At 40.2% G+C, this 22412-nt stretch overlaps 4 protein-coding genes across 6 annotated transcripts; 3 read left to right on the plus strand and 1 right to left on the minus strand.

The window, feature by feature from the left end:
• Nucleotides 1-267: 267 nt before the first annotated feature.
• atp5pb (ATP synthase peripheral stalk-membrane subunit b) lies at nt 268-5956 on the minus strand. The gene is made up of 7 exons (XM_061736310.1): nt 5842-5956; nt 5165-5201; nt 3588-3733; nt 3214-3377; nt 2930-3055; nt 1309-1488; nt 268-517 (listed from the first exon to the last, which is right to left on the minus strand). Exons 1-7 carry the CDS (start codon nt 5867-5869, stop codon nt 440-442), a joined length of 759 nt encoding a protein of 252 aa, XP_061592294.1. The 5' UTR covers nt 5870-5956; the 3' UTR covers nt 268-439.
• A 2076-nt stretch (nt 5957-8032) lies between these two features.
• LOC133457266 (TRAF3-interacting JNK-activating modulator) lies at nt 8033-13728 on the plus strand. Of its 2 annotated transcripts, none has more exons than XM_061736311.1 (14): nt 8033-8159; nt 8713-9165; nt 9263-9413; nt 9500-9617; nt 9718-9745; nt 9975-10004; nt 10121-10216; nt 10870-10941; nt 11187-11327; nt 11607-11744; nt 11829-11964; nt 12075-12220; nt 12531-12656; nt 12848-13728. In XM_061736311.1, the coding sequence occupies exons 2-14, from the start codon at nt 8746-8748 to the stop codon at nt 13046-13048; spliced, it is 1803 nt and encodes a 600-aa protein (XP_061592295.1). In that variant the 5' UTR covers nt 8033-8159; nt 8713-8745; the 3' UTR covers nt 13049-13728. The 2 variants fall into 2 exon arrangements, with proteins under 2 accessions (XP_061592295.1, XP_061592296.1); XM_061736312.1 differs by having other exon boundaries at nt 9263-9401; nt 12848-13727.
• Nucleotides 13729-14528: 800 nt separating this feature from the next.
• dnase1l1l (deoxyribonuclease I-like 1-like) lies at nt 14529-17682 on the plus strand. The gene is made up of 9 exons (XM_061736314.1): nt 14529-14891; nt 14993-15152; nt 15243-15331; nt 15436-15522; nt 15614-15735; nt 16805-16917; nt 17097-17254; nt 17350-17446; nt 17512-17682. The coding sequence occupies exons 2-9, from the start codon at nt 15012-15014 to the stop codon at nt 17590-17592; spliced, it is 888 nt and encodes a 295-aa protein (XP_061592298.1). The 5' UTR covers nt 14529-14891; nt 14993-15011; the 3' UTR covers nt 17593-17682.
• A 136-nt stretch (nt 17683-17818) lies between these two features.
• On the plus strand, nt 17819-21049 carry si:dkey-183p4.10 (uncharacterized). 2 transcript variants are annotated; one of them, XM_061734991.1, is made up of 7 exons: nt 17819-17953; nt 18165-18204; nt 18293-19948; nt 20027-20093; nt 20188-20257; nt 20351-20470; nt 20556-21049. In XM_061734991.1, exons 1-7 carry the CDS (start codon nt 17951-17953, stop codon nt 20670-20672), a joined length of 2073 nt encoding a protein of 690 aa, XP_061590975.1. In that variant the 5' UTR covers nt 17819-17950; the 3' UTR covers nt 20673-21049. The 2 variants fall into 2 exon arrangements, with proteins under 2 accessions (XP_061590975.1, XP_061590976.1); XM_061734992.1 differs by lacking the exon at nt 18165-18204 and having other exon boundaries at nt 17833-17953; nt 20556-21048.
• Nucleotides 21050-22412: the final 1363 nt, after the last annotated feature.

Genomic DNA, 22412 nt, shown 5'->3' on the forward strand with positions numbered 1-22412 from the left:
GGGTGGGGCCTGATTGGTCATTTGAGGCAGAGTGAAAGGTATGCTGTCTCATTATGAGTCCAAAGGCCAGGTAATGCCTCACAGAGCCTCCTTCAGGGATCAAAGGTCTTATGTGCTCATAAGTGCTTCACTTAGGCAATTATGCAGCTCAGGTATATTTTATATTATTCAGGCTATTTCCTGATGACATCACAGAAAAGACAGTGAAGTTTCCCCCATGTACTGAAATAGAAAAATATATCTAAATAGAAGAAAAACCAGCAGAAGTTGAATAAGAGAACCATTTATTTTACCATCAGCAGACGTGTAAATACTGTACACACCCATAGTATTGACATAGACTATTATTATAGAGGAAATAGTTTATTCCATAAACAAAAATTATGTCTTTTTTCTATGAGTTCGGGGTTTGAGCAGTCTTCTCCAGGGTCAGGACTTTTCAGGCTGTCGCTTTGGCCTGAGTGGTCTTAGCCAACGCCTTCAAGTCTGCGATGCATTTAGCGATGCTCTCCTTCTCCTGAAAAACATTAAAACAAAAAAAAAAAAAAACAGATGTCAGAACCTAAACCACGGTTCAATACCCGTTGAGTAGACCTGCTTGGCGGCTTACAAAGTGGATTTAATCTTATAATTTTGTTACAAAAATTACTTTCAACGTGATTGTTCCTTTGTTGTAAATAAACTGATAAGTGAACAATGGTACCAATCTGGACATCAACTTTAAGTATTTTTGTCAGCTTTTATTTTATCTTCTACAGACACAAGCTGAATTGATGACAACTGTAATTTGGGATAAAAGTTTTATATAAACACAATCATACTTTATTCTGTATTGAATACATTCTGTGTAAATGGCCTGAATGTGGGTGGGAAGCAAGAAAGGAAATTTATATAAAAGCAAGGCAAAAAAAATAGGAAAATCTGAAATTTTCTTTCACATTCTAAAGTACTGATATAACACTTCTTAGTGGGACTTAATAACTTGGAGTTTGTGTGTCTGGGGAGCGAGTCTGACGGCAGCTTTAAGTGTACAGTCCAAAAATGTTGTGTGAGCTGCTCAGCCTCACAGTCCTGATTCAAATGATTGAATCAGGACCCTCCGCTTGTCGTCAAGGTCTACATAAGTGTGTCTTCCAATGGAAGTGTTTTCTGCTTTTAATTTGAAGAATAAAAAAAAAAAAAAGAAAAAACCACAACCCTTCCACAAACCTCAATCGCATTAACTTGATCTAACAAGCACAATGAAGCATATTTTTTACAAAGCTCTTAGCCATAAGTTAGATGGAGACTTGAACATAAAATACTAACCTGCTGAGGAGTGATGCTGCTGACCACATTCTTCTCCACCCAGTTGACCATGTGCTCCTGCTCCATCCGGTGGTGGAGGTTCTGCAGGGCAATCTGATAGTCCAAACGCCTCTTCACCTCATTGGTCACCATATGTAGCCTCTCCCTGTAGTTGGTTTCCAACAGCATGGCCACATTATTCTAAAAAGGAGACAAATGTTAAAGATCCATTACAAGCAATCAGAATAAAGGCATTCATATCAAACCACCACATCCAAACATTTAACTATAACCATAAAGAAATGTTTTTACTGAGTAGAACAAGTAGTTCTGTAACACATGGTTCGATTTCAACAGAGCTCCGATGTCATGCAGTTAGTTATGGATGATATCAAGAAATAAGAAACTTTAAACTAAGACATAAGAAACTTAAATCAACAAAGTTGATTAAACTTTGTTTAATCAACTTTGTTTAATCAACTTCAGTCTTGAAATGTTTGTGTAATTGTTGTTCCTCATTTAGTAAGTTTGTATTGTCCATTACCTTCTGGTACTGTTGTTCTGACCATCACTGACGAGTATGTATGTACGTACCGGTACTATATGTCCATGTCCATTATGTCCATTACCTTCTGGTATTATTACTCTTACCATTGCTGGTATTTATTATAAATATAAGTTAACGGTTTATTATAAATATAAGTTAACGGTTAACTATAAATATTACTATATACATTGTTCCTGGATTTGCAGGCATTGTGGCCATGAAATGCATCTGCATTTCATGGCCACAATGTGTGTGAATTTAGGTGAGGTGAACTGTAGAAAAAAATGTATTATAATTTGATATGTCTTTTGTTCATTGTTTTGGTTTAAATGTTGAGACAGGAGGAAGCCTTAAAAACAAAAAAATCTGTCAAGTTGTTAATGAGAAACAGGGGTGGGATTAAATAAGTTTTCTTCTTCCCACTCCCTTTCGAGTGTTGACGAATTAATTTGTATTTTGAACCTGCACCTGATAAAAGGTATTTGTTTAATTTTATGTTGCACGCAGGTCACTTATGTTATGTTTATTGCTCAAAATGAATATGAATTGATTGATTGATTGATTGATTGATTGAAGAGACATAATAATTAATAATTGACAGGGTAAATCTGAAACTTTCTTCAAGATGTTTGGAACAAACCATCTGCAGAGTAATTGCGCACAAGTGTAAGTCCTTGTGCAGAAATGTGCCAATTATATTGCTATATATATATATATATATATATATATATATAAAGATAGTAACTTATCAAAGCAATGTAGCTGGTATTGCCGTAGTAAAATGTCCCCTTACACACTTTTGATTCAAGTTATAGATGGCTGTTAACTGATGACTATTTAGAGCCTATAACAAACAGTATGTTTTTTTTTTGCTTTTTGTTCCCCTCTTCCATAATCAACATGTCCCTGAACACTGCTTTGCATTACTCGGCTCAAGCATGTTGTTGCAGTATTTACTTCTGCCAGTAGAGGTCGACATACAGCTGTTCCAAGGCTTAAAGCTGAACAACCTAAAGTTTTAATAGGCAAGCAGCTGTGTTTTATGATTTGAGAAAATACCAAAATATAGAAATGAGAGAATACAGTGGTGTGTACCTTCTTGGCGTCAAAGAGCACTGCTCTTCCCTCAGCCCTCCACTGTTCCTTCTTCTCATCGTCAATGGCCTGAGTCAAGCCAGACATGGCAAGGTCTTTCACCTCCTGGGCCTTGGCCACTTTTTCCTGAAGAGGGAATGAACAACAGGGTTATAGTGATGGTTACACAGGCTGAACACAAAAGAGTAATTGTGATCTTTGGTTGTAAATCCTGAAAGATAATTCAGAATGTCAAGTATCCTATTCTTTCCTTTGAAAATAGAAAAAGTAAAACATCTACCTACCTCATTCAGTTTGTCAGCAAAAGCTGCAACATCTGGACCAAATTTCTTGATACCATAGATGATGACTGCACTTATGGAAATGGCAGCAAACGTCTCATGGTTGATGACATAGATTTCCTTGGAAAGCATGTAAAGGAGGAGGCCGGTGCCCAGCATGTAGGGCCCTAAGTAGAAAATAAAAATAAAATACATTTTTCAGTTGAGCAAGACAATGAGACATTGAAGTTGCAGCTTCTTCCTGATCATATTGTAATTGTGAGGGCAGAACAAATACAAACATGGTACAGCTGTACGAAGAGCTAAGTTTTACTAGGAAGGCTTTTAGATAATGGATGAGATAATTTAAGCATCACATTTGGTAGAAAACTACCCACCTGTGACACCAGTTTTGGGGTACAACATCTGGAAAATCTCCTCTGGGAAGATGCCATGGCGAACTTTGCCTCCTTTCTCTGGCAGAGGGGGAAGAGGGGCCAGACTCTGGGATGTGGTGTGCAAGGAGCGAGATGCATGAACCAAACTGAAAAAGATTACACGATTAATGGTTCTGAGAAAGACATACATCAAGGGATTTGTTTTATTTATAGATAAAGTAAAATAAAACAGATAAAAAATGGTTTTACTTTTGTCAGTTGTTAAGGGGATGCAGGTGGGCCTGGTAAATCATAATAAATGCTCCCATTTTGGTCTGACTTTCGGGCATTTAAGGCCATTTAATTATCAATCTTTGCTTTTAGACACGTATCAATGGGAAGTTTTTACTGCTGTTAAAGCTGTTGATATAAACTTCGGTCTATCCTCACACTCCAGTCGCTGTAATATTTCTGCACATCAACTTGCATGGATGCCGCTCTTCAGCAAAAAGGAATAACGAATTCAATAAGGGCTGCTGGATTCATTGCTGATTTCTCCTAAGTGTTGACATCGTCAGGGTTGAGTTAAGTTTCTGATTCAAGTATGTGCAACAACCTGAATGTGAGCTGCATTAAAAAAAAAAAAAAAAAAAAGTAAAAAAGCAATGTTAAATATTGGGCAGCACTGGGCTTAGTGGTTAGCACTGTTGCCTCACAGCAAGAAGGTTCCCGGTTCAACTCCTGGGCCCGGCGGGGTCTTTCTCTGTGAAGTTTGCATGTTCTCGCATTATTTATAAAACCCTTCTTGGATTGGTCCCTGCTTACCTATGTACATATCTCCATAGAAGCCAAAGCCATTATGGCCTGCGCTCATGATGCTTTGCACTTCATTGTTCCGCGTGTTCGCACTGAGCTGGGAAAAAGAGCTTTTAAATTTGCTACCCCCTTTGCTTGGAACACCTTTCAGAAAGACTTTAAACTGACGGACCTGATATCCTTCAATGACTTTGGTTCGATCTTGAAGGACCTAGAGCGTGAAAGCATTGGACAGTGTCTCTGTACCTGATTGTAGTTATGTCTTCCTCAACATCTGCACTTCATATGATTGATGTGGTTACCTACTGTTAACTGGCTGTGACCTCCTATGCATCTGCACTTTATAAGACGTGGTTTTATCATTTTATTGCTACTTTGTTCCTCTGTTAATGTTTTGTATTCTGTCTTTTAACCTTGTGATTTTATTTGTTTTGACGTGCGCTGCTGCCTTCTTGGCCAGGTCACCCTTGTGAAAGAGATCCTTGATCTACCTGGTTAAATAAAGGTTAAATAAAAAAATAAATAAAATCTCCCTGTGATTGCGTGGGTTTCCTCCAGGTACTCCGGCTTCCTCCCACAGTCCAAAAACATGCATAGTAGGTTAATTGATGATTCTAAATTGGCCATAGGTGTGAGTGTGTCTGGTCGTTTGTGTATCTATGATAGGGTGAACCCCTGCCTCTCGCCAGAAATTAGCTGGGATAGGCTCCAGCAGATCCCCGTGACCATGCAAAGGATAAACGGGTATAGAAAATGGATGGAGGGATGTTAAATATCCTTACCCAGCTCCAATGGGGCTGCAGCCTTTTAGAGAGCTGGCTGCAAGCAAAAGAGACACACATTAGTTCAAGCAAAATGAAGCTCATAATCTTTCAATATCAAAAACATTATGAATGGTCAGGTATTCAAAATAGTATGGACAGCTGAACGCTCCCAGTTTCTACACAGCCATTGCCAAGTCCACAAATAAATGGATTTAATAGATCAAAGTTTGATGTCTTGACATTTGAGGACACGACAAATAAAACTCAAGTGTCAAGTTTTAGAACATTAGTTGGTTTTACATGAATAGGGTCGATGTATTTCTTTATTTAAAGAACAATAAAGAAGTAGCTGTCAATAAGGTGACATTTACAGGCATGTGAAGGTAACAGTAGCTACCGTCGCTTCTGTGTATAACTCAAACAAATACGATCTATAACACATTGACAAAAATATATAATATAAAATATATAATACTATATGTATATACTAACTATGGGCATGAGACTAAAAGGAATAAACTTGTTTGCAGCTATATTACCCGGCTAGCATTAGCATCTCTCATTCAGTCTGCGGCCTCCATTTTACCCTTCACAATCACTTCTTTAAACTGTAATTTCGTTTCCCGTTTGACAGCTCGGTGATGCTAGAGACTGCAGTTTGTATCTGTTAATTCCACAGCTGGGTGAATAGTTACCTGAGATCAGGGCGAGTCGGGACAGCATGTTTGAAGGGTGAGTTGCAGCTCTTCTGTGCCCTTCTGCAAACTAGTAGGACACGCGAGAAGATCTCCCGAAACCTCGCGAGATCTGGACAGCGCTGCTGTTGCCAGGGCAGCGGTCTCTAGGCGGCGCTGCGTACCTGCTGCCTGCGAACATGAGGCTTTTAATCTTTAAAGAGTGAATTTATCTTTATTTTCGAACTTGTGCCTTATATGTTTGTATGTATGTATGGATACATATATAGTTTGATATTGTTGTCATTATTTTATTTTTATTTTATTTATTTATTTTAATTTTATTTTTTTTATTTATTTACCTATTTTTTTTAATATATATTTATTTAATTTTGTTCTCCCTTAATGCATGATTTTTATTTTAAATTTTTTTAATCTTTCTATTAAAGTTTCCCTACACATTTTAGTGATGTATAACATTTGTAGCTTGTACATGATGCACCTTTCAATAACCATGTCTACCTCATACTGCTGGACCTTTCACTTAAAAAAAATTGTATATATGTTAATAAGAGCTGTCATTTGTCTATTTACTGTACAGTGAGCGAAAATAACCGAGTCAAATTCCCTGTCTTGTTTGACCTGACTTGGTCAAATAAACATGATTCTGATTCTGATTCTGATTTGTTGTTAACCTGGACGCTTTATAAGGAAGACGTTATCCAACCGCTGAATTTTTGAGACAAAGATTTAAATTTGAGGTTGACCCCTGTGCTTTTTGTAATGAATCTGGAGAATCACTTGATCATATGTTTCTATTGTGTCCTGTCTCACAAAGGTTTTGGCGTGAAATTGGAAATTGGCTATCGGAAATTAACAACATCCCAAAATTAGAAAATCTCAAATATAATTTTTTACATAGATACACTTGACAAATCAGTGTCTCTCTTGGTTAATGCCATTCTTTTACTGGCTAAATATCATATACACTGTTGTAAGTGGAGAAAAATGAATCCCTCTTTCCAATGTTTTTTAAATGATTTCAAATGTTTTTTTGTCTCTATAAAAAAAATTAAGTCAAATAACTGCAAAAAAAATTATTAGATGATATATAATAGTATCTTTTATTCTAATCTCTTTCTGAAATGTCAAAGCTATTTGCCTTAAAATGTCTTACTGTTTTTGTTATTAATTTTATTTATTTTTACCTTGTTTGTGTGTATGTCTCTTGTTCATGATACCTCCCAAAATATGTTCTATTTTCTTATATTGTATTGTATTTCCTCCACAAGCAGTTTGTATAAATGTGTGTTTTTGTTTATAAATTGTGTTCAATAAAAACAAGTATGACTTAGAAACAAACAAAAGAGCAGAACACATGTTTACCGTTTTAATGTTTCTATTAAAGTTTCCATACACATTTTAGTGATGTACAACATTTAATGTTAACCTTTCCAGAAAAATAACTTAATATTAGGTCTTAATATCAAGACTGCTCAAATAATAATATAATCATTTATGTAATTATAAGTAAATGAGCACAGTGGCAAATGAAGGGGCCATGGTTCCATGCAAAAACAGATAAATATATAATGATATATACAATAATAGTAATAATCATGTATATACACAGCTTCTGGTCAAATCACCAAAAGGTAGCTCTGTTTGCAATGATAAATAAAGTGTTGAGTTAGTTTTATTTCATCTTGATTTAACTTGATTTTCTTATTGTTTCAAAATAAGGACTTATGTGGAACACAGATACTGCTGGTAAATGTTTAATTTCCAAAGTGCATGCTTTGCTTTAATTGTGGTAGCAGTTTGATTGCCCTTAAGTTGAATTTGTAGTAGGATCATAACATGCTAGGATTTAGAAAATATACCAAACTTTCTTAAGAACCGAGACCAATTAAAGTCAGCTTGACTCTCATTCAAAAGTAATTGATATTGTTCAAAGTCGTGGGTGTTCTATCAATCACAAATGAGAAATTACGCTTCTGTTATAAACAGCCCAAAAACTTTACTCAAAACACAGCTGTCTGTCCTGAGTGCTTGTGTTTTATCCCAGACGGCATGCAGGGGGAAACTGGCTGAGTCTGTCTGTAATCTTGGGGCCCACCCGTGTGTGGCATTAGTGTGGTGCGACTGGCTGCTGAGATAGAGGAACATATGACGCGGTGGTTCTCCTCACTTCCTGTAAAATTATGCTCAACAGAGACAGCTACATGTGAAATAGAGACAAAGCCACAGAGACTGTTTGAGAAGAGAAAGAAAATGGATGCCTTCTCAGCCACTTCTTGAGGAGTCCCCTCCACCTCTTAAATGAGATGGCTCCCAAGGTAAGCCTCAGCCAGGTTTCCTCCTCATGAGGCGACATTTCATCTTAGAATTATCTTGCACTTGCACAGCCTTAATCAACAGTTTCCAGGGCCTACGGCAGTCTGTCTTTGACAAGCGTGGTACTAGATGTTCAAGGAGCTTTGTGATAAAACCCCAGAACTAGTATTTTTAGAGCTATCCAGTTGTTGCTGCTGCCTCACCCTGCAAAGTTTACAGAGAAAAATGCATTTCTTTCAAAGATGCACGTTATTGTTCACAGTTCACATCATTTTAGAGTACACTTGCTACTATGGGTACTAACTTCTTCATGTAAGGTGTGTTTCTATAAAAACCCTGTCATTGTTTTCATGGATGTGACTCAATGTCTTTGAGAAACTAATGATTAAAAACTTTTATTTAGTTTCTTTATAATACCCAATCCTGCACCACTTAAAAATCTTTAATTGACCTATCCAAAAATATCAGTATACTGTGTTTACAAGGCAACTGTTTACATTCTGTCTCATCGTGATTATAAATGGATAACAGTTGCACAATCTTCTGTAATTGCAGCACTGAGGCAACATAACAGCCAGTGGAGCTGCCATGGATGCTCTGACCATCGGCGGAGTGCAACACTTCCCACTCAGACAGTTTGACCAGAAAGTGGACATCAGAGCAGAGAAGCGTGAGCACTTACGAGGACGTAACAACGTCACCTCTTGCCGAAGCCCTACCAGAGACTTTGACACGAGACTGGTCAAGACTGAACTGAAGGAAAAGAGACACCTAGAATTTCTTAGGAGGAGATCCGTGAGCCCCGAGCCCTCGGGTCAGAAGTGCAGAAACTGTTCTTCAAAGAGGAAACATCAACCATTGAGCTTTTCAATGAAGCATCACAATTTCAGCGCCAAGTCCGAGACTCTGCATACAAATACATCAAGTTTTCCATCCGTTAATAGTCATTCAGCTATGATTCTCACACAGGAGAGCAGAGGGACTGACGGTCCGAGCACCAGCAAATGGGTAAAACATTATTTGACATTATTTGGAGGGCTTCTGACTGTTTAGGTAATCTTTAACAAATACATTCATCTCCTTTTCTCCGCTCTCATTTCGTCAGGCTTCATTGTGGTCACAACCTATTACACCGATGCAGCAAGAGAAAGAGAACGTTCATGCACAGAATCTCGCCTCAGTCTTCACACCGGGGATGATGGAGTCCAGACAGCAGTGGACGAAAACCATAAATAAAAGAGACGGTAATATTAATAGTAAGAATCCGACATGCATTTCTAACGAGAGTAGTCAAATCATGTACGATTTGTCCTACTAACAATTCTGTTTTCCTTTCTTTCAGTTAAAAAGACAAATATCACAAGTATTTTCCAGACAGAGAAGATTAACCAAAAATCTTCTGTGCAAACTGAAGATATTCACCCAAAAAAGACACTTCGAGAGATCGGTGTGCAAACAGAGTGAGTTTAATGCAAAGCTGATTTATTCAGTACATCTCAGCTTTAAAAAAAGAACAACACAGATCCATATTTCTCTCATTGGAAACTTCCCTCTACACAGATCCGGACTAATCACTGTCAAGGAATCGGTAAGTTTCAACCTTTTGCTTTCTGCATAAAAAGTATTAGATGATAAGATTCAGGTGCTAGCGGCGGCTCCAGAGAGGATTATAGTCTGGTAATGATCATGAAAGTTGCCTGGTTGGAATTGACATTAAATTAAGAGGCAATCCTTTATGATCTAGTGGCAACCCTGTTTCCTTAAGGGTTTTAATAAAGCTCAACTGTTTTTAATTTCTCTTTGCTCTTTCACAAAAGGATGTTCAGAAATTATCCGACTACTTGCAGGTAAATCACAAAGTCCATCCCCTGCTGTTTAATTACTTATGAAGGAGTATTTTAGGAGCACTTTTATGTGTTTTGTTGTTATAGCCACCAGTCTTCTCTTGTTTATTTTCTGTCAGGAGGCCCTCTGGAGAGAGGAGGCCGTGAGGAAGAAGCTGGCTGCTCTTCATGAGACCGCACAAAACCTTGTGAACTTCTCAGACATAGCATGGACAGTAAGGCTGTTTACACACATCAAACACACCCATATCGGACTAGGGTTCCAGTCTCGATATAGGAGTTGTGTATCTCTTATTTACTAAGGTTGGGTTCCTGCTGGACTTTGTTCTTTGTTGCTTCTTGTTATATTGATCTTTCTTAAAGTTGCGTACCCAATCATGCATGGCTGCTTACATGTCAGGAAGGCCTGTGCAGCTTGTGGTTTGGAGCTTCCTGCCTCCGTTGTCGTCTATAGGACGAGTAAAAGCTGTCAACCTTGCACAGGAAGGGTGTACCACTTTAATATTATAGTTGCTCTGCTTCTTCATTACTGCTCTTATGGCTGCTCTGGTTGTAATGAATATGACAGAAATTGCTGTTTGCCTTTTTTTGTTTCATTATTTATTTATTTATCCATTTTGCATCCGAAGTGATCAGTTTTAGTCAATGAGTTGAGTTTTTCATCTTTGTAAACTGTTTTCTCAGGGAGGTATGTTAACATTGGACAGCTTGTGTGTGGATTTCAGTGTAGCATTGCAGCACTGCAGTTCCTGTGAGTGCACCTGCGAGTGCAGGCAGCGAAACAACATGCCGTCTGTCACAGCGTTTGATTCATTTTCCCTCCCAAGGTTACCGTGACAGTCACTCATTTCCTCTCTAACCCACACAGTCGCGCTGCAGCGAGGACCTTCTGAGAAACAAGCTCAAGACTCTTGAGGCGCAGCTGCAAGTGTGTCTACAGGTAAGCAGTTACTAGTTATGAAGAAGGAACTTATGAAGGATTTTGAATCACAGTGGGACTTTTATTTATTTATTTATTTCCTAGTGGCATTTTTGCAAACATTTATTCTTTCCTAAAATAACCAGCTCCACCATACACAGTTGTGACATTACTTATACTTTACACTGGTGCCTCCCTGTTGTTTTCCTTGCATCACAGCTCATAAACCTTTGTAGATCTAAATCAGGACTGTTGTGTCCCTACAGAAGTTTCCAAAAGATGGAATGAAGAAAGTGGTGCAACAGATGGAGAAGCAGAGTATGAGGTATGAGGAAAAGGCCCTGGTTGCCCTGCAGAAGGCCACAAAGGAGAAGACAGAGGCACTCAGCAAGGCCGAGACACTGCAGGTGAAACATTTCCCTCAAACAATCCTTTTATTCTATCTCTTAGTTTATCTCCATATACTTGTTTGCTTTTATATTTGTATTTGTATTTTCATTTTTACTGTATTGCACCAATCACCACAACAAATTCCTTGTGTGTGTTAACAAACTTGGCAATAAACCCCCTTTCTGATTCTGATTCTGATTCTAATGATTCTCTTTCACTGCAAAGTCATCACTAGAGCAGCTGGTTTCTGGCAGCGTAGCAGAGTTTTAAAGATCCTTTGTCTTGCTCACCAACAGGAAGCACTAATTACAGCCAAGGCAGAGTCACTGCAGTGGCAGAGCTTGTATCAGGAGTTGAAGCTGAACTCTGGACAACTCAGGGAGAGCCAGCACCTCAGTATTGATCACCTCCAACAGCTGAACGGTCAAGCGGAGGTATGTTGCACTGTAACAGGGTGCATGACCAAATGTCTGAATGCAAATGATTCTGAAATATATGTGTGTGTGTGTCTTGTACAGCTGTCCAGAGCCAGAGAGGTCGAACTGCAGGAGGAGGTTGCATCATTAAGACAAGAAAACCAGGAGCAGCGGTACAACATTTGCCTACTGGAGGGGGACAACCAGACTCTAAGAGAGGAAGTCCAACTCCTTCGAGGCAAGGCCTTTGAGCTGTTTTCATGCAGGAGTAGTTCTGGGACTGAACACCGAAGCATTTGCAGAAAATTCAGCGTGGCTCACTCGTTTAAGATCCTGTCTTTCTAACAGATGGCGATGATGAGAGCCAGAACTTCTTGATGCAGGAAATTCTGAAATCTGAGGAAGCGGAGCCGCAACAAACCGCAGGGAGAGACTCAGAGCTGGAGGAGCAACTCCGACGCACTCAGGAGAAACTCCAGAGTAAAGAGAAAGAGGTACAGTGAGGACACATCCCAATAAACTGTTTTGTTGGATTCACAAGTCCCATAAAGAAACATTTCCTATATTAACATGGAAATTAGGCTTTTTTTTATTGCTCTCAAATTGCATTGCAAAGTAATTGCTGGTATTGTCTGAAAAGAACATCTTCCAGTTTTAAACATCTCACAAAGGGGTTGGGTCTAAATATAGTCTGTATGCTCATTTTCCATGTGTGTGTGTGTGTGTGTGTGTGTGTGTGTGTGTGTGTGTGTGTGTGTGTGTGTGTGTGTGTGTGTGTGTGTGTGTGTGTGTGTGTGTGTAAAGTGTAAGGAGCTGCAGACGGAGCTGCACGTTGTGGAGCAGGAATGTCAGTCCAGCCAGACACGGCTGTCGCAGTGCAGAGACGAACTCCGGCAGAACAGCCACCGCAGGAGTACACCAGTGAGAAAAGTCAGTGTGTGTGTGTGTGTGTGTGTGTGTGTGTCAGTGTTTCCTCACACTCTTGCAATGATCTAATTTTCTCTTGAGTTGTCAACCACCAATTGTAACCTGCAGACTTTCCTCCATCATTGAGCTGATTGCCAGAACAGAAATGCTTATTTTCTGTATGCAACTCAGATATTTCTTTGCTCTCCGTTCAGACGCCGTGCGGCTCCTGGTGGAGGACGTGTGTGTCCGTCCTCCTGCTCCTCTCCGTAGTCAGCGTTGCCATGTTGTGGATATGGCATCCTCCTTTCAGGGATCAAGTTGAAGTCCTGTACTCGGACATAGAGACGAGAATCGAGGACTATGTCATGGAAATGGCCTCCCCGCAACACTCGGGCTGCTTCAGACCAATATGACAGGACCACTTGCTTAGGGATATTTTTTTTAACTGTCTAGTGATGTAATATTTTATTTAAAAAATGTTTATAGTGTGTGGGTTGTTAGTGTTTTTGTATTCTAAACCCTTTGAGACCTGGAAGTAAGCGTTTGAGTGATTTGCTGTTTGCTTAGTGGAGGATGTGTTGTGCACGTGTGCAGAAGGTTCTAGTGAAGACAGTCTGAAAAATACAAAGATGCTCCTTTGAAATGTTTGAGAGTTGTTTGAGTTGTTTTGTTTGTTTGGTAGTGTTAATTTCATTTTTTTTAAATGCGAGTTTACACATTAGAAGAGTAGAACAAATGTCTTTTGTACTGTAAACTGATTATCTCATCAGAAGGACCACCTTGGAATAAAAATCTGTCTCTTTTTATCTCTTTTTATGGATTATCTCTGACAATACCAGAATATCCAGCTTAAAACTAATTTTTCAAAATTTGAATTTTCTATACCCCAACCCCCCCAAAAATTAGGATAAAGCCAAAGCTTTCACAAATTCCACTGAATTATTGAGGTGCTGGACGTGCACTGGTTCTGTGGGACAGCAGGGGGTTTATTTTAGATGCAGCATTTCTTAAAAGGGCATTAAAATAGAAACCACAATGAAAGTAAGCACAATAAAAACCTGAAGATTTATACCCCAGAAGAAATAGAACTATACCGTTACTAAAAAAATGTGTGTCATGTTGTTTTTTCTTATGACTCAAATCAGCTTAGTCCAAAACCTTTTCTCTTGTGCAGAACATTATGATCCACTCTGATGGACCTTTAAAGGGTATTTTTATGTCCCAGTAGACATTTTATAACAACTGAGACTCATCTGATGACCAAGTTTGGCATTTCCATAATCAATGTGTTAAGAGGAAACTAGACAGCTGTGGAAAGCAGCTGCATCCGACCCTTGCACGGCATGAAAAAGCCTGTTCTAAATCAGGGTGTACTTACACAGGTCTTTAATGCTGTGCTTTAACTTCAAAATAAACATTTCACTTTACGGTCACAGATTTTTTTTTAAAGTTTTAAAGTAAAAAAAAAAAAAAGGAAAAGTAGAGAATTCTCTTTCAGCAACACTCAGAGACCAAAGTGGACAATATTGTAGAAAGTGCAGAAATGTGCAGGATGGGCTGCTGAGTCACTATAAAGTTAACAGCTTTGTAACTCACTGGTGTCAGAAACACTAAGGCTGTCCACTCACGACAACTACAGGATGCTGCTCTGTCTGTGAGATACGATTATTGGAAACTGGTTTCTACTGGAATTCGTCTTTCAAAGAAAACATAAAGCATCTGAGAAGAGCCACATTCACTCCCCGTCGCTGCCATGGTTTGGTCACCTAAAGGTTCCAGATTTAAGGCTCTTCTTCAACACCCCTAAACACCTTTTGTGATATTTCACCTATACTATTAAGTACAAAATGTTTTCATGTTAGCTTTTGCTTTGCATCTTCAGTGCTGCCACTGAAACAAAGTTTCACGGCAAATATCTGAAGCATCTCACCGAGCAGGAGCTCCATCGCAGCCTGTAAATGAGGCAGAGTGATAGTTCATGAAGCTTACGGGAATTTCCAATGGCAGCGCGTATTGTCTGGTTGCAGTCAAACTTAGAGACAAAACCCCCTCAAAGCCGTCCCCTCTGAGCTGGACCCAGTCATTGTTTATTGTGTTCAGCGGTTCCAGATAAAGCTCCATTTTCAGCGGGCACTGACGCAGCACATCGGCTGGGCCTGTCATTTACCTGCGTTTTCTCCAAATACACCAGCGCTCGTTGAAGAGATGGATCTTTGCTGGCCTGAAGTCAGTGTCCCCCTGATCCTAATGTTGAAGGTAAGAGGTTGTAGTGTCCGTAGAGGCTGTAACTCCATGTTTCTTTCACACATTTCATACCTTGACAGCAGTGATATTGTCAAACCCCTCCTTGCTCACAGAGGAGCGTCTGTCTGCATCATGAGGACTGCAGGGCTGCTGTTTTTTGTGGCGCTGTGTGCGCTGAGCGTCGCAGCTTCGTTGAAAATCTGCGCCTTTAACGTTCAGAGCTTTGGGGAATCAAAGGCAAACAACAGGAGGGTCATGGAGATCCTACTGAAGGTACTCTGCTGTGGGTTTACAACAGATACAACAGCAGCAGGCACACAACACTACACTGAGTGATCTATTTATTCCATTTTTGTTTCTAAGGTTATGTCTCGGTATGACGTGTGCCTCATTCAAGAGGTCAGAGACTCAAAAGGAGAAATAATAAAGGCTTTGGTTAAAGATCTTAACAGGTAAAAACGCTGTGAGGTACGAGATGCAAGGTATCACATGAGCTACGTGTCAAAACCAAACTAAATCCGGTTGAACTTTGTGTCATTCACCTTTTTGTTGACAGATTTGACAAATCTAACTCCTACTCTTATGTGGAAAGTGAAAGGCTGGGGAGGAAGAGCTACAAGGAGCAGTATGTCTATATTTACAGGTAACTCATGCAATACATCACGCGGGACATGTTTGATGAAAAGATAAGGCTACGATATCCTTACTGGTCTCTCCTTTCTGCTCATTTCCAGGAACAACGTCCTAAAGGTCAAGGAGCTTTACCAGTATCCTAAGCTGGCAGAAGAGGGGAACAATGAAACCGATGTTTTCTCCAGGGAGCCTTTTATCATCCGCTTTCACTCTCCTACTACATGTAAGGTTAAATGGAAACATATCTTTGGATTTAAACAGAACTATAAGTGCGCCCAGCGCTTCAAGTCTAACCAACCCACAGGCCACAGGTGGACCCAAGTTCCTGCTTTCTAGCAATCTTCAGCTGCTCTTATTGGTCACATAGTTGGGTTAAAGTAAGACCTTCTGAAAACAACACAATGCAACTGTAGATTTTGGGCAGGAATTGGGTGCTGCTGCTTCTGAATATGATAAAAACAGAGTCTGTATTTGTTTTAAAAAGATCAGGTGAGGTGACTTTGTTCGACTCATTGATGAGAAACAGAACCCAGGGGCTTCAGACAGACCGCTCAGCCGGTCGGAGCGTCAATGAGACTCAGCGGTCAGATCTAAGGGAAAAAACATGAGCAAATATGATTAGATAGCATAAATATGACATGACATGCTCATGTGACTGAGCAGTAGGGACAAAAATATAGAGCAGCTCTTCCTCAGAGGACAGGAACATGGTGAGGGACATCAGCAGTGTCTCAGAAGAGCTGCATTTGAAAGTTCAACGACAGAAAAGTCCAGACACGGAGAATCAATAACATGATCAGATAAGTCATCATTGATCATGTACTCAGCAGACATACTGATCGCAAGGAGAACAGTAGGAGCTGTGCTGGTCCCACAATGACGGGCTCTGTAATGCAATGGGGACTATTTTTATCTTGGAAGAAAGGGTCATTGTGAATCAATGCAGAGTTTTTATCTGGTGATCACTTTTACCCTTTAATGATCAGTCATGATGGGAGTGATCTCCTGCAGGATGTCAATGGTGATAGGACCAGAGTAGTAACTGACAGGACTTGGACTGACTCCACCATTACTGTCAAAAGGAATAATATCTGGGCTTCCTGATTTTCAGATACATGTCAAAGCTTTTCTATCAGCTCACGGAAGCCTGGTCACTTAGCAAGTGTGGATTTCCCATAAATTATCAGAAACTGTAGAATAGAGGTGAATGGAGTTTCTGTTTCCTTTAAATCTTACTGTAAATGTGACCAAAACCCCGACAAAACACTCATCAAAGATGTGTTTCTCTCCAGTGGTGAAGGATTTTGTCCTAATCGGACAGCACACGTGTCCAAAAACTGCCCTGAAGGAGATCGATGAGCTGTACACCGTCGTCAAAGGGATTTACAAAAAGTGGAAGACAGATGTAGGTTTAACCGCATCATCATGATCACCACGGTCACGTTTTGTCAGATGATTTGTGTCTGTTTTTATCTCATCTCAGTCAGAGTTCCTTAGCTTGGTTGCACATTGGTTTTTCTCTGATTTCTATGTCATTTTAATGTTTTTGCACTTCCCTTTTCCACCTCCTTTCATGAACGCCAGAATGTGATGATACTGGGGGACCTGAACGCCGGCTGCAGCTACGTCACCATCAAAGGCTGGAAGGCCGTGCGCTTGAGGAGCGACCCCAGATTTCACTGGTTAATTGGAGACGAGGAAGACACCACTGTCAGGGAGAAGACGCACTGCGCCTACGACAGGTCCGACACTGCAGATAATGGATTATTGCTGTTTCTAAAGACACCCCTTACATTAGAGGAGGTTATCTCTAACCATGAGTTTTTCTTACACGCAGGATCATCGTGCATGGACAGGAGATGAGGTCCGGCATCGTGCACGGTTCAGCTCAACCATTCAACTTTAAAGAGAAATATCATCTCACAGAGGCAGAGGTAATAGCTGTATCTCACTTTATTTCAGTTATGTGTAAAATAAATTAATAATTTTGTCTCTTTAGGCCCTTGAAGTTAGTGACCATTTTCCTGTGGAAGTTGACCTGAAGCCCAGCCACCGTTACCTCCTCCGAAATGAGCTGTAGATCACTCCAGATGGACACTAAAATCCTCCTCTTTTTTTTCTTTTACAATTTGTTTAACTCTGTTATAATCAATTAAATCAATAAACAGAATGTGGCCTGGAAGTCTGAATTCTTTCAGCTTGACTCCGCCCTCTCGTGAGGGGGTTGCCGTTGCACCAATAAACTTCATTTCAGCATAAAGGAACGTTATGTTCGACTGCTGGAGTTTGTGCTGCGCATCTGAAACCAAAACCACATCAATGTTGACATCATTTCATGAGCTCATGAACGTGTTCTCCTGCAGAAAACAAAAGAAAACACAAAACATTCAGTTTGTGTTCTCACTTTGGACAGGAATTGTCTTGCATCTTCATCTCTTATGGTAGGATCATCTCTTGTGTTTGTTTTTCTTTGAAACATTATATCCAAATGTTGCATTTTGTGCACAACCTGTTTGACAGGAAGCTGCTTGCTGCAAAATCAGATGAGAGTTACTTCAAGCGCTCTTCCTTTTAGAGAAGGAAGACTTATCTTATGCAATCAGTTTATATTTGTTTCAATGATATTTGTTTCTTGGTTGTCTGTTTGCAAAGATGGAAGGTTTTTCCAATCTCCTCACTGATACATTTTCAGGTAAGAAAGATTTTTTAGTATTTGGGCTATTATTATTGTATAAAACTACTTATAAAAAATATGTTTTTGGATGTCGGTACTGTTACAGACCCGTCTGTTCCATCATTCCAAGATGAAGATGTGGACTTTGAGACTTTAGGTTACGATGAAAAAAGTGAGCCAGACAAGAGAGAAATGTTGAAAACAAAGACAGACGGGCCTCTGCTCCAGGAAGCAACCGCTGAGACTGCAGCTTTGTTGAGCAAGGCGACCGAAGATATTTTGTACATAGCTGAAGATGTTGATGAACAGCTAAGAATTGATGAAAGCAGTGAAGAGGAGTTTAAGGGGGCTGAAACACCAGAGGACGGTTACACAAGCTCAGATGGAGATTCGGACCATGAAGGTTCTGCCTCTGGGGGAGATGAAGAGGAAGACGTAGGGGCCGCCGGGGAACCAGGGGATTTGTTGACACCAGCTCGCTGCTGTGATGAGCTCCGCGATGGTAATAAAGAGGACAGGATCTTTGCTGAGGGACAACCTCTGGCCCCGGAGGGTGCTGATAACCCTCAAGTTAGAAACAAGGTCCGAGGTGAATCTGAGAGTGATGAGGAGGTGGCCTATATTTTCCCTGTAAGTGGCACTGAGATGATGATGAAAGGTGCTACGACTACCGAGGACGAGCAAGAAAGTGAAGCAGACTCTTCCGACTCAGAGGATGAGGGCATGAAAATAAACCAAGAAGACAATGGTCTCCTGCAGGAGACCGAGGATCTACGCGTGGAAGATCCGGCGAAAGCCAGTGTGGAGTTTCCATCTATATCTGTGCAAAATCTGCAGGATCTCATTGCTGAAGTAGATGGGGAGGAATATGCTGAGAAAATGGCAGATTTCTCAGGGGAAGAGCACCAGGAGGCAGGTGAGAGTTTTGCAGATTATCCCTCAGACTTTTCTTCTTCTGAATATGCAGAAGATAGAGGGATTATTCAAGAAAACCAGCCGGATACGTCGCCACGTATGAGCCAGGACTTACACCAGGACAGAGCGGCGACAGGAACGGCATGGGCGGGCAGCGCTGGGGACACTGATGATGATGAGAGGATAGACGAGTTTCTGTGCAGCAGAGATTTAGAGTTGAAGGTTGATGAGGTGATGAGTCTGGATGTAGGACCTGGAGGACGAGCTGAAGTAAAATCCCAGTATTCGTTGGTGGATGAGCCGGAACAGAGTGACTCTGACAGCTCCAGTGAAGATGAGAGGTCACTGAGAAGAAACCCTGAGGAAAACATGGAAGACTGTTCCGGCCAAAAGGAAGTGGATGAGCTTCATCCTTGGAGCAGACCTGAGCTTCCCAGGTGGAGCGCCTCCTCTGACCATCATATCACAAACAACAGAGCCGATCTGGAAGATTTCACCAACTGGGACTTTGATGTGTTAAAAACTGGCAGCCTGCTGTCTGACTACTTGTTAACCCCAGAGGACACGGAGAAGACGGAAACTCTTCTGAATCACCGTCCTTCAGACGATGTCAACAGCTGCTCTGCAGTGAAGGGAGAGGATGCAGAGACAATGAGCCCCTCTAGTCGCGGATCTGTCGATGACAGTTTCTTCTTCAACACTGCCCACAATGTCTCCGGGATCTCTGATCTGGGACAAGTGGAGGATGATGAGTATGAAGACGAGAGGAACTGGGAACAGGAGCAGGAGAGAATCAAGGCTTTCTACAAGTTTTATGATGACAGCGATGATGACAATGGGAGAGAAGGTGAGCGTCAATGTGTGTGTAGTGTCTAGGTGACAATCTAATCCACAATTCATCATTTTTAAATGATCATGTCTTTAGGGAGGCAAATCAAAGTTCAGTTTTGTGCAGACCCCTTGTCTCAAGTCATTCATTATGAAACTGAGAGGTAAGAAAAATTCACACTGGATTTTAAACATTATTTTTTTTTAAAAAGCCTGATCAAACCTACTAAAGCCTGTTTCTATCTCCTCTTCTCTCAGTAGTGACAGGGAATCACTTAGCAGTTCCACAGACATGGAGGAGGACCTACACTTTACAGAAATGTGTGATGTAAGAAAATCTCCTGTCTGAAGATAAAGATGGCATAAACACAATATCTATGACAAACATTTAATATTGCTTCACAACTTTATTTGTGTCCAGGAACTAAGGGAGCCAGAAAACACCTCACCTACAGAAACTGAAACTTACCCCCCCAACATTCAGCTTCCAGAGAGGGTGGCAGACCTCAGCGACACACAAACCTGCACGAGAAGGAGCAAGGTGCAACCGTGCACAAGATCTTTGATGAGTATTTGCTGTCCCCACGGTTAACTTGACCTCATTGCTACGTCTTTTCTTTCTGCAGATTCTCAGCATGTTGAAGCTGTTTGTCACAACTGGTTTGGTGGTGGTACTGGGGCTGCTGACGTTCTGGTTAACCACAGACCAGATGGACTGGCTAAGACACACTTTCTTCTCGTAGGGCTGTAGCTTTTTTTGGAATAATAAAAAAAAAAAAATAAGCACACAAAAAAAGTCTAATTAAAAAGTGTCCCACAAGGGAGCAGTGAACATCTGTACAATACATACAAAACATCTACTCTTGCCTTTGATATTCCATTTAGTAGTCAATATGAGACATCTGTTTGAAATCATAAATGCTCAGTCATGTTTGAAAACTCAAATTGTTTCTTCTCAGAGGAAAATAATGAATTATGTATTTTTATTTTGCTATTCTAATGCAATTGTCTGTTGCTTTGCAAAAAAATTGTTTCTTATTGCTTTGCAAAAAAAAAATCCTTACCATTAATGTATATTTGAAGTTGTTACAGATAAATGAGGCAACCATTTGTTTGAATGTAAAACAGTAAAAACAAAAATACCGTTGAAAACTATTTTACTGTCTTGTTTACTTGTATTACACTTTCTAATTTTAGGATTTTATTTCTGAACGAAAAAAAAAATCATATATATATATATATATATATATATATATACACAGTATATATATATATATATATATATATATATATATATATATATATATATATATATATACGTATGTATACATTAAAATATATATGTTCAAATGCCAAATTTTCGTGATGTAAAACAATTACAGCAAAACAAATAATTCACAACTTTTTCCACCTTTATTGTGACTTATAACTTGTACAACGCAATTGAAAAACAAACAGAAATATTTCAGGGAGGTAAAGTAAAAATAAACAACTGAGATAATGTTGTTGCATAAGTGTGCACACCCTTTTATAACTGGGGATGTGGCTGTCTTCAAATTTAACCAATTGCATTCAAACTCATGTTAAATTGGAGTCAGCACACACCTGTCACCAAATAAAGTGCTTCTGATCAACCCCAAATAAAGTTCAGCTGTTTTAGTAGGCTTTTTGTAGCCACATCTTCCAGCACAAGCCATAGTCCGCAGAGAGCTTCCAAAGCATCAGGGGGATCTCATTATTCAAAGATATCAGTCCGGTGAAGGCTAAAAAAGAATTTCACAGGAATTAAATATACCATGGAACACAGTGAAGACCGTCATAATCAAGTGGAGAAAATATGGCACAACAGTGATATTACCAAGAACAAGACATCTTTCCAAAATTGATGGTAAGACAAGAAGAAAACTGGTCATGGAAGCTGCCTAAAAGGCCGACAGCAACACTGAAGAAGCTGCAGGAATTTCTGGCAAGTACTGGCTGTGTAGTACATGTGACAACAATCTTCCATCTTCTAGGGTGGCAGGACTGAAGCCTTATCAAGCCTTATCAAACTTCAACATATAGAAAAACTCTGCCGCTCGCCTGCTCACTCACACCCACTCCTGTGACCACATAACCCCAGTCCTCCAGAGACTCCACTGGCTCCCCGTCCCTCAACGCATCCATTTCAGAGTCTTCCTCCTCACCCACAAAGCCTTCTACAACCAGGCCTGCTGCTACCTCACCGACCTGCTCTACCGCCACACTCCCTCCCGCAGTCTCCTATCCTCCGATGCCAACCTCCTGTCTCCACCACTCAGAACCAAGCACCGGACCTTCTCCATAGCTGCCCCCTCTGGAACTCTCTCCCCGCTCAAATCCGCAACTGCACAGACTTACCCACCTTCAAATTGCATCTTAAAACTCACCTCTTCAGAAGAGCTTTTAATGTGTGATTTCTTTCTTATCCTTTATCTTATCTTTTATCTCTTATCTTTTTTATC

Source organism: Cololabis saira, chromosome 12, assembly GCF_033807715.1.
Source record: "Cololabis saira isolate AMF1-May2022 chromosome 12, fColSai1.1, whole genome shotgun sequence".
NCBI classification, from domain to species: Eukaryota; Metazoa; Chordata; class Actinopteri; order Beloniformes; family Belonidae; genus Cololabis; species Cololabis saira.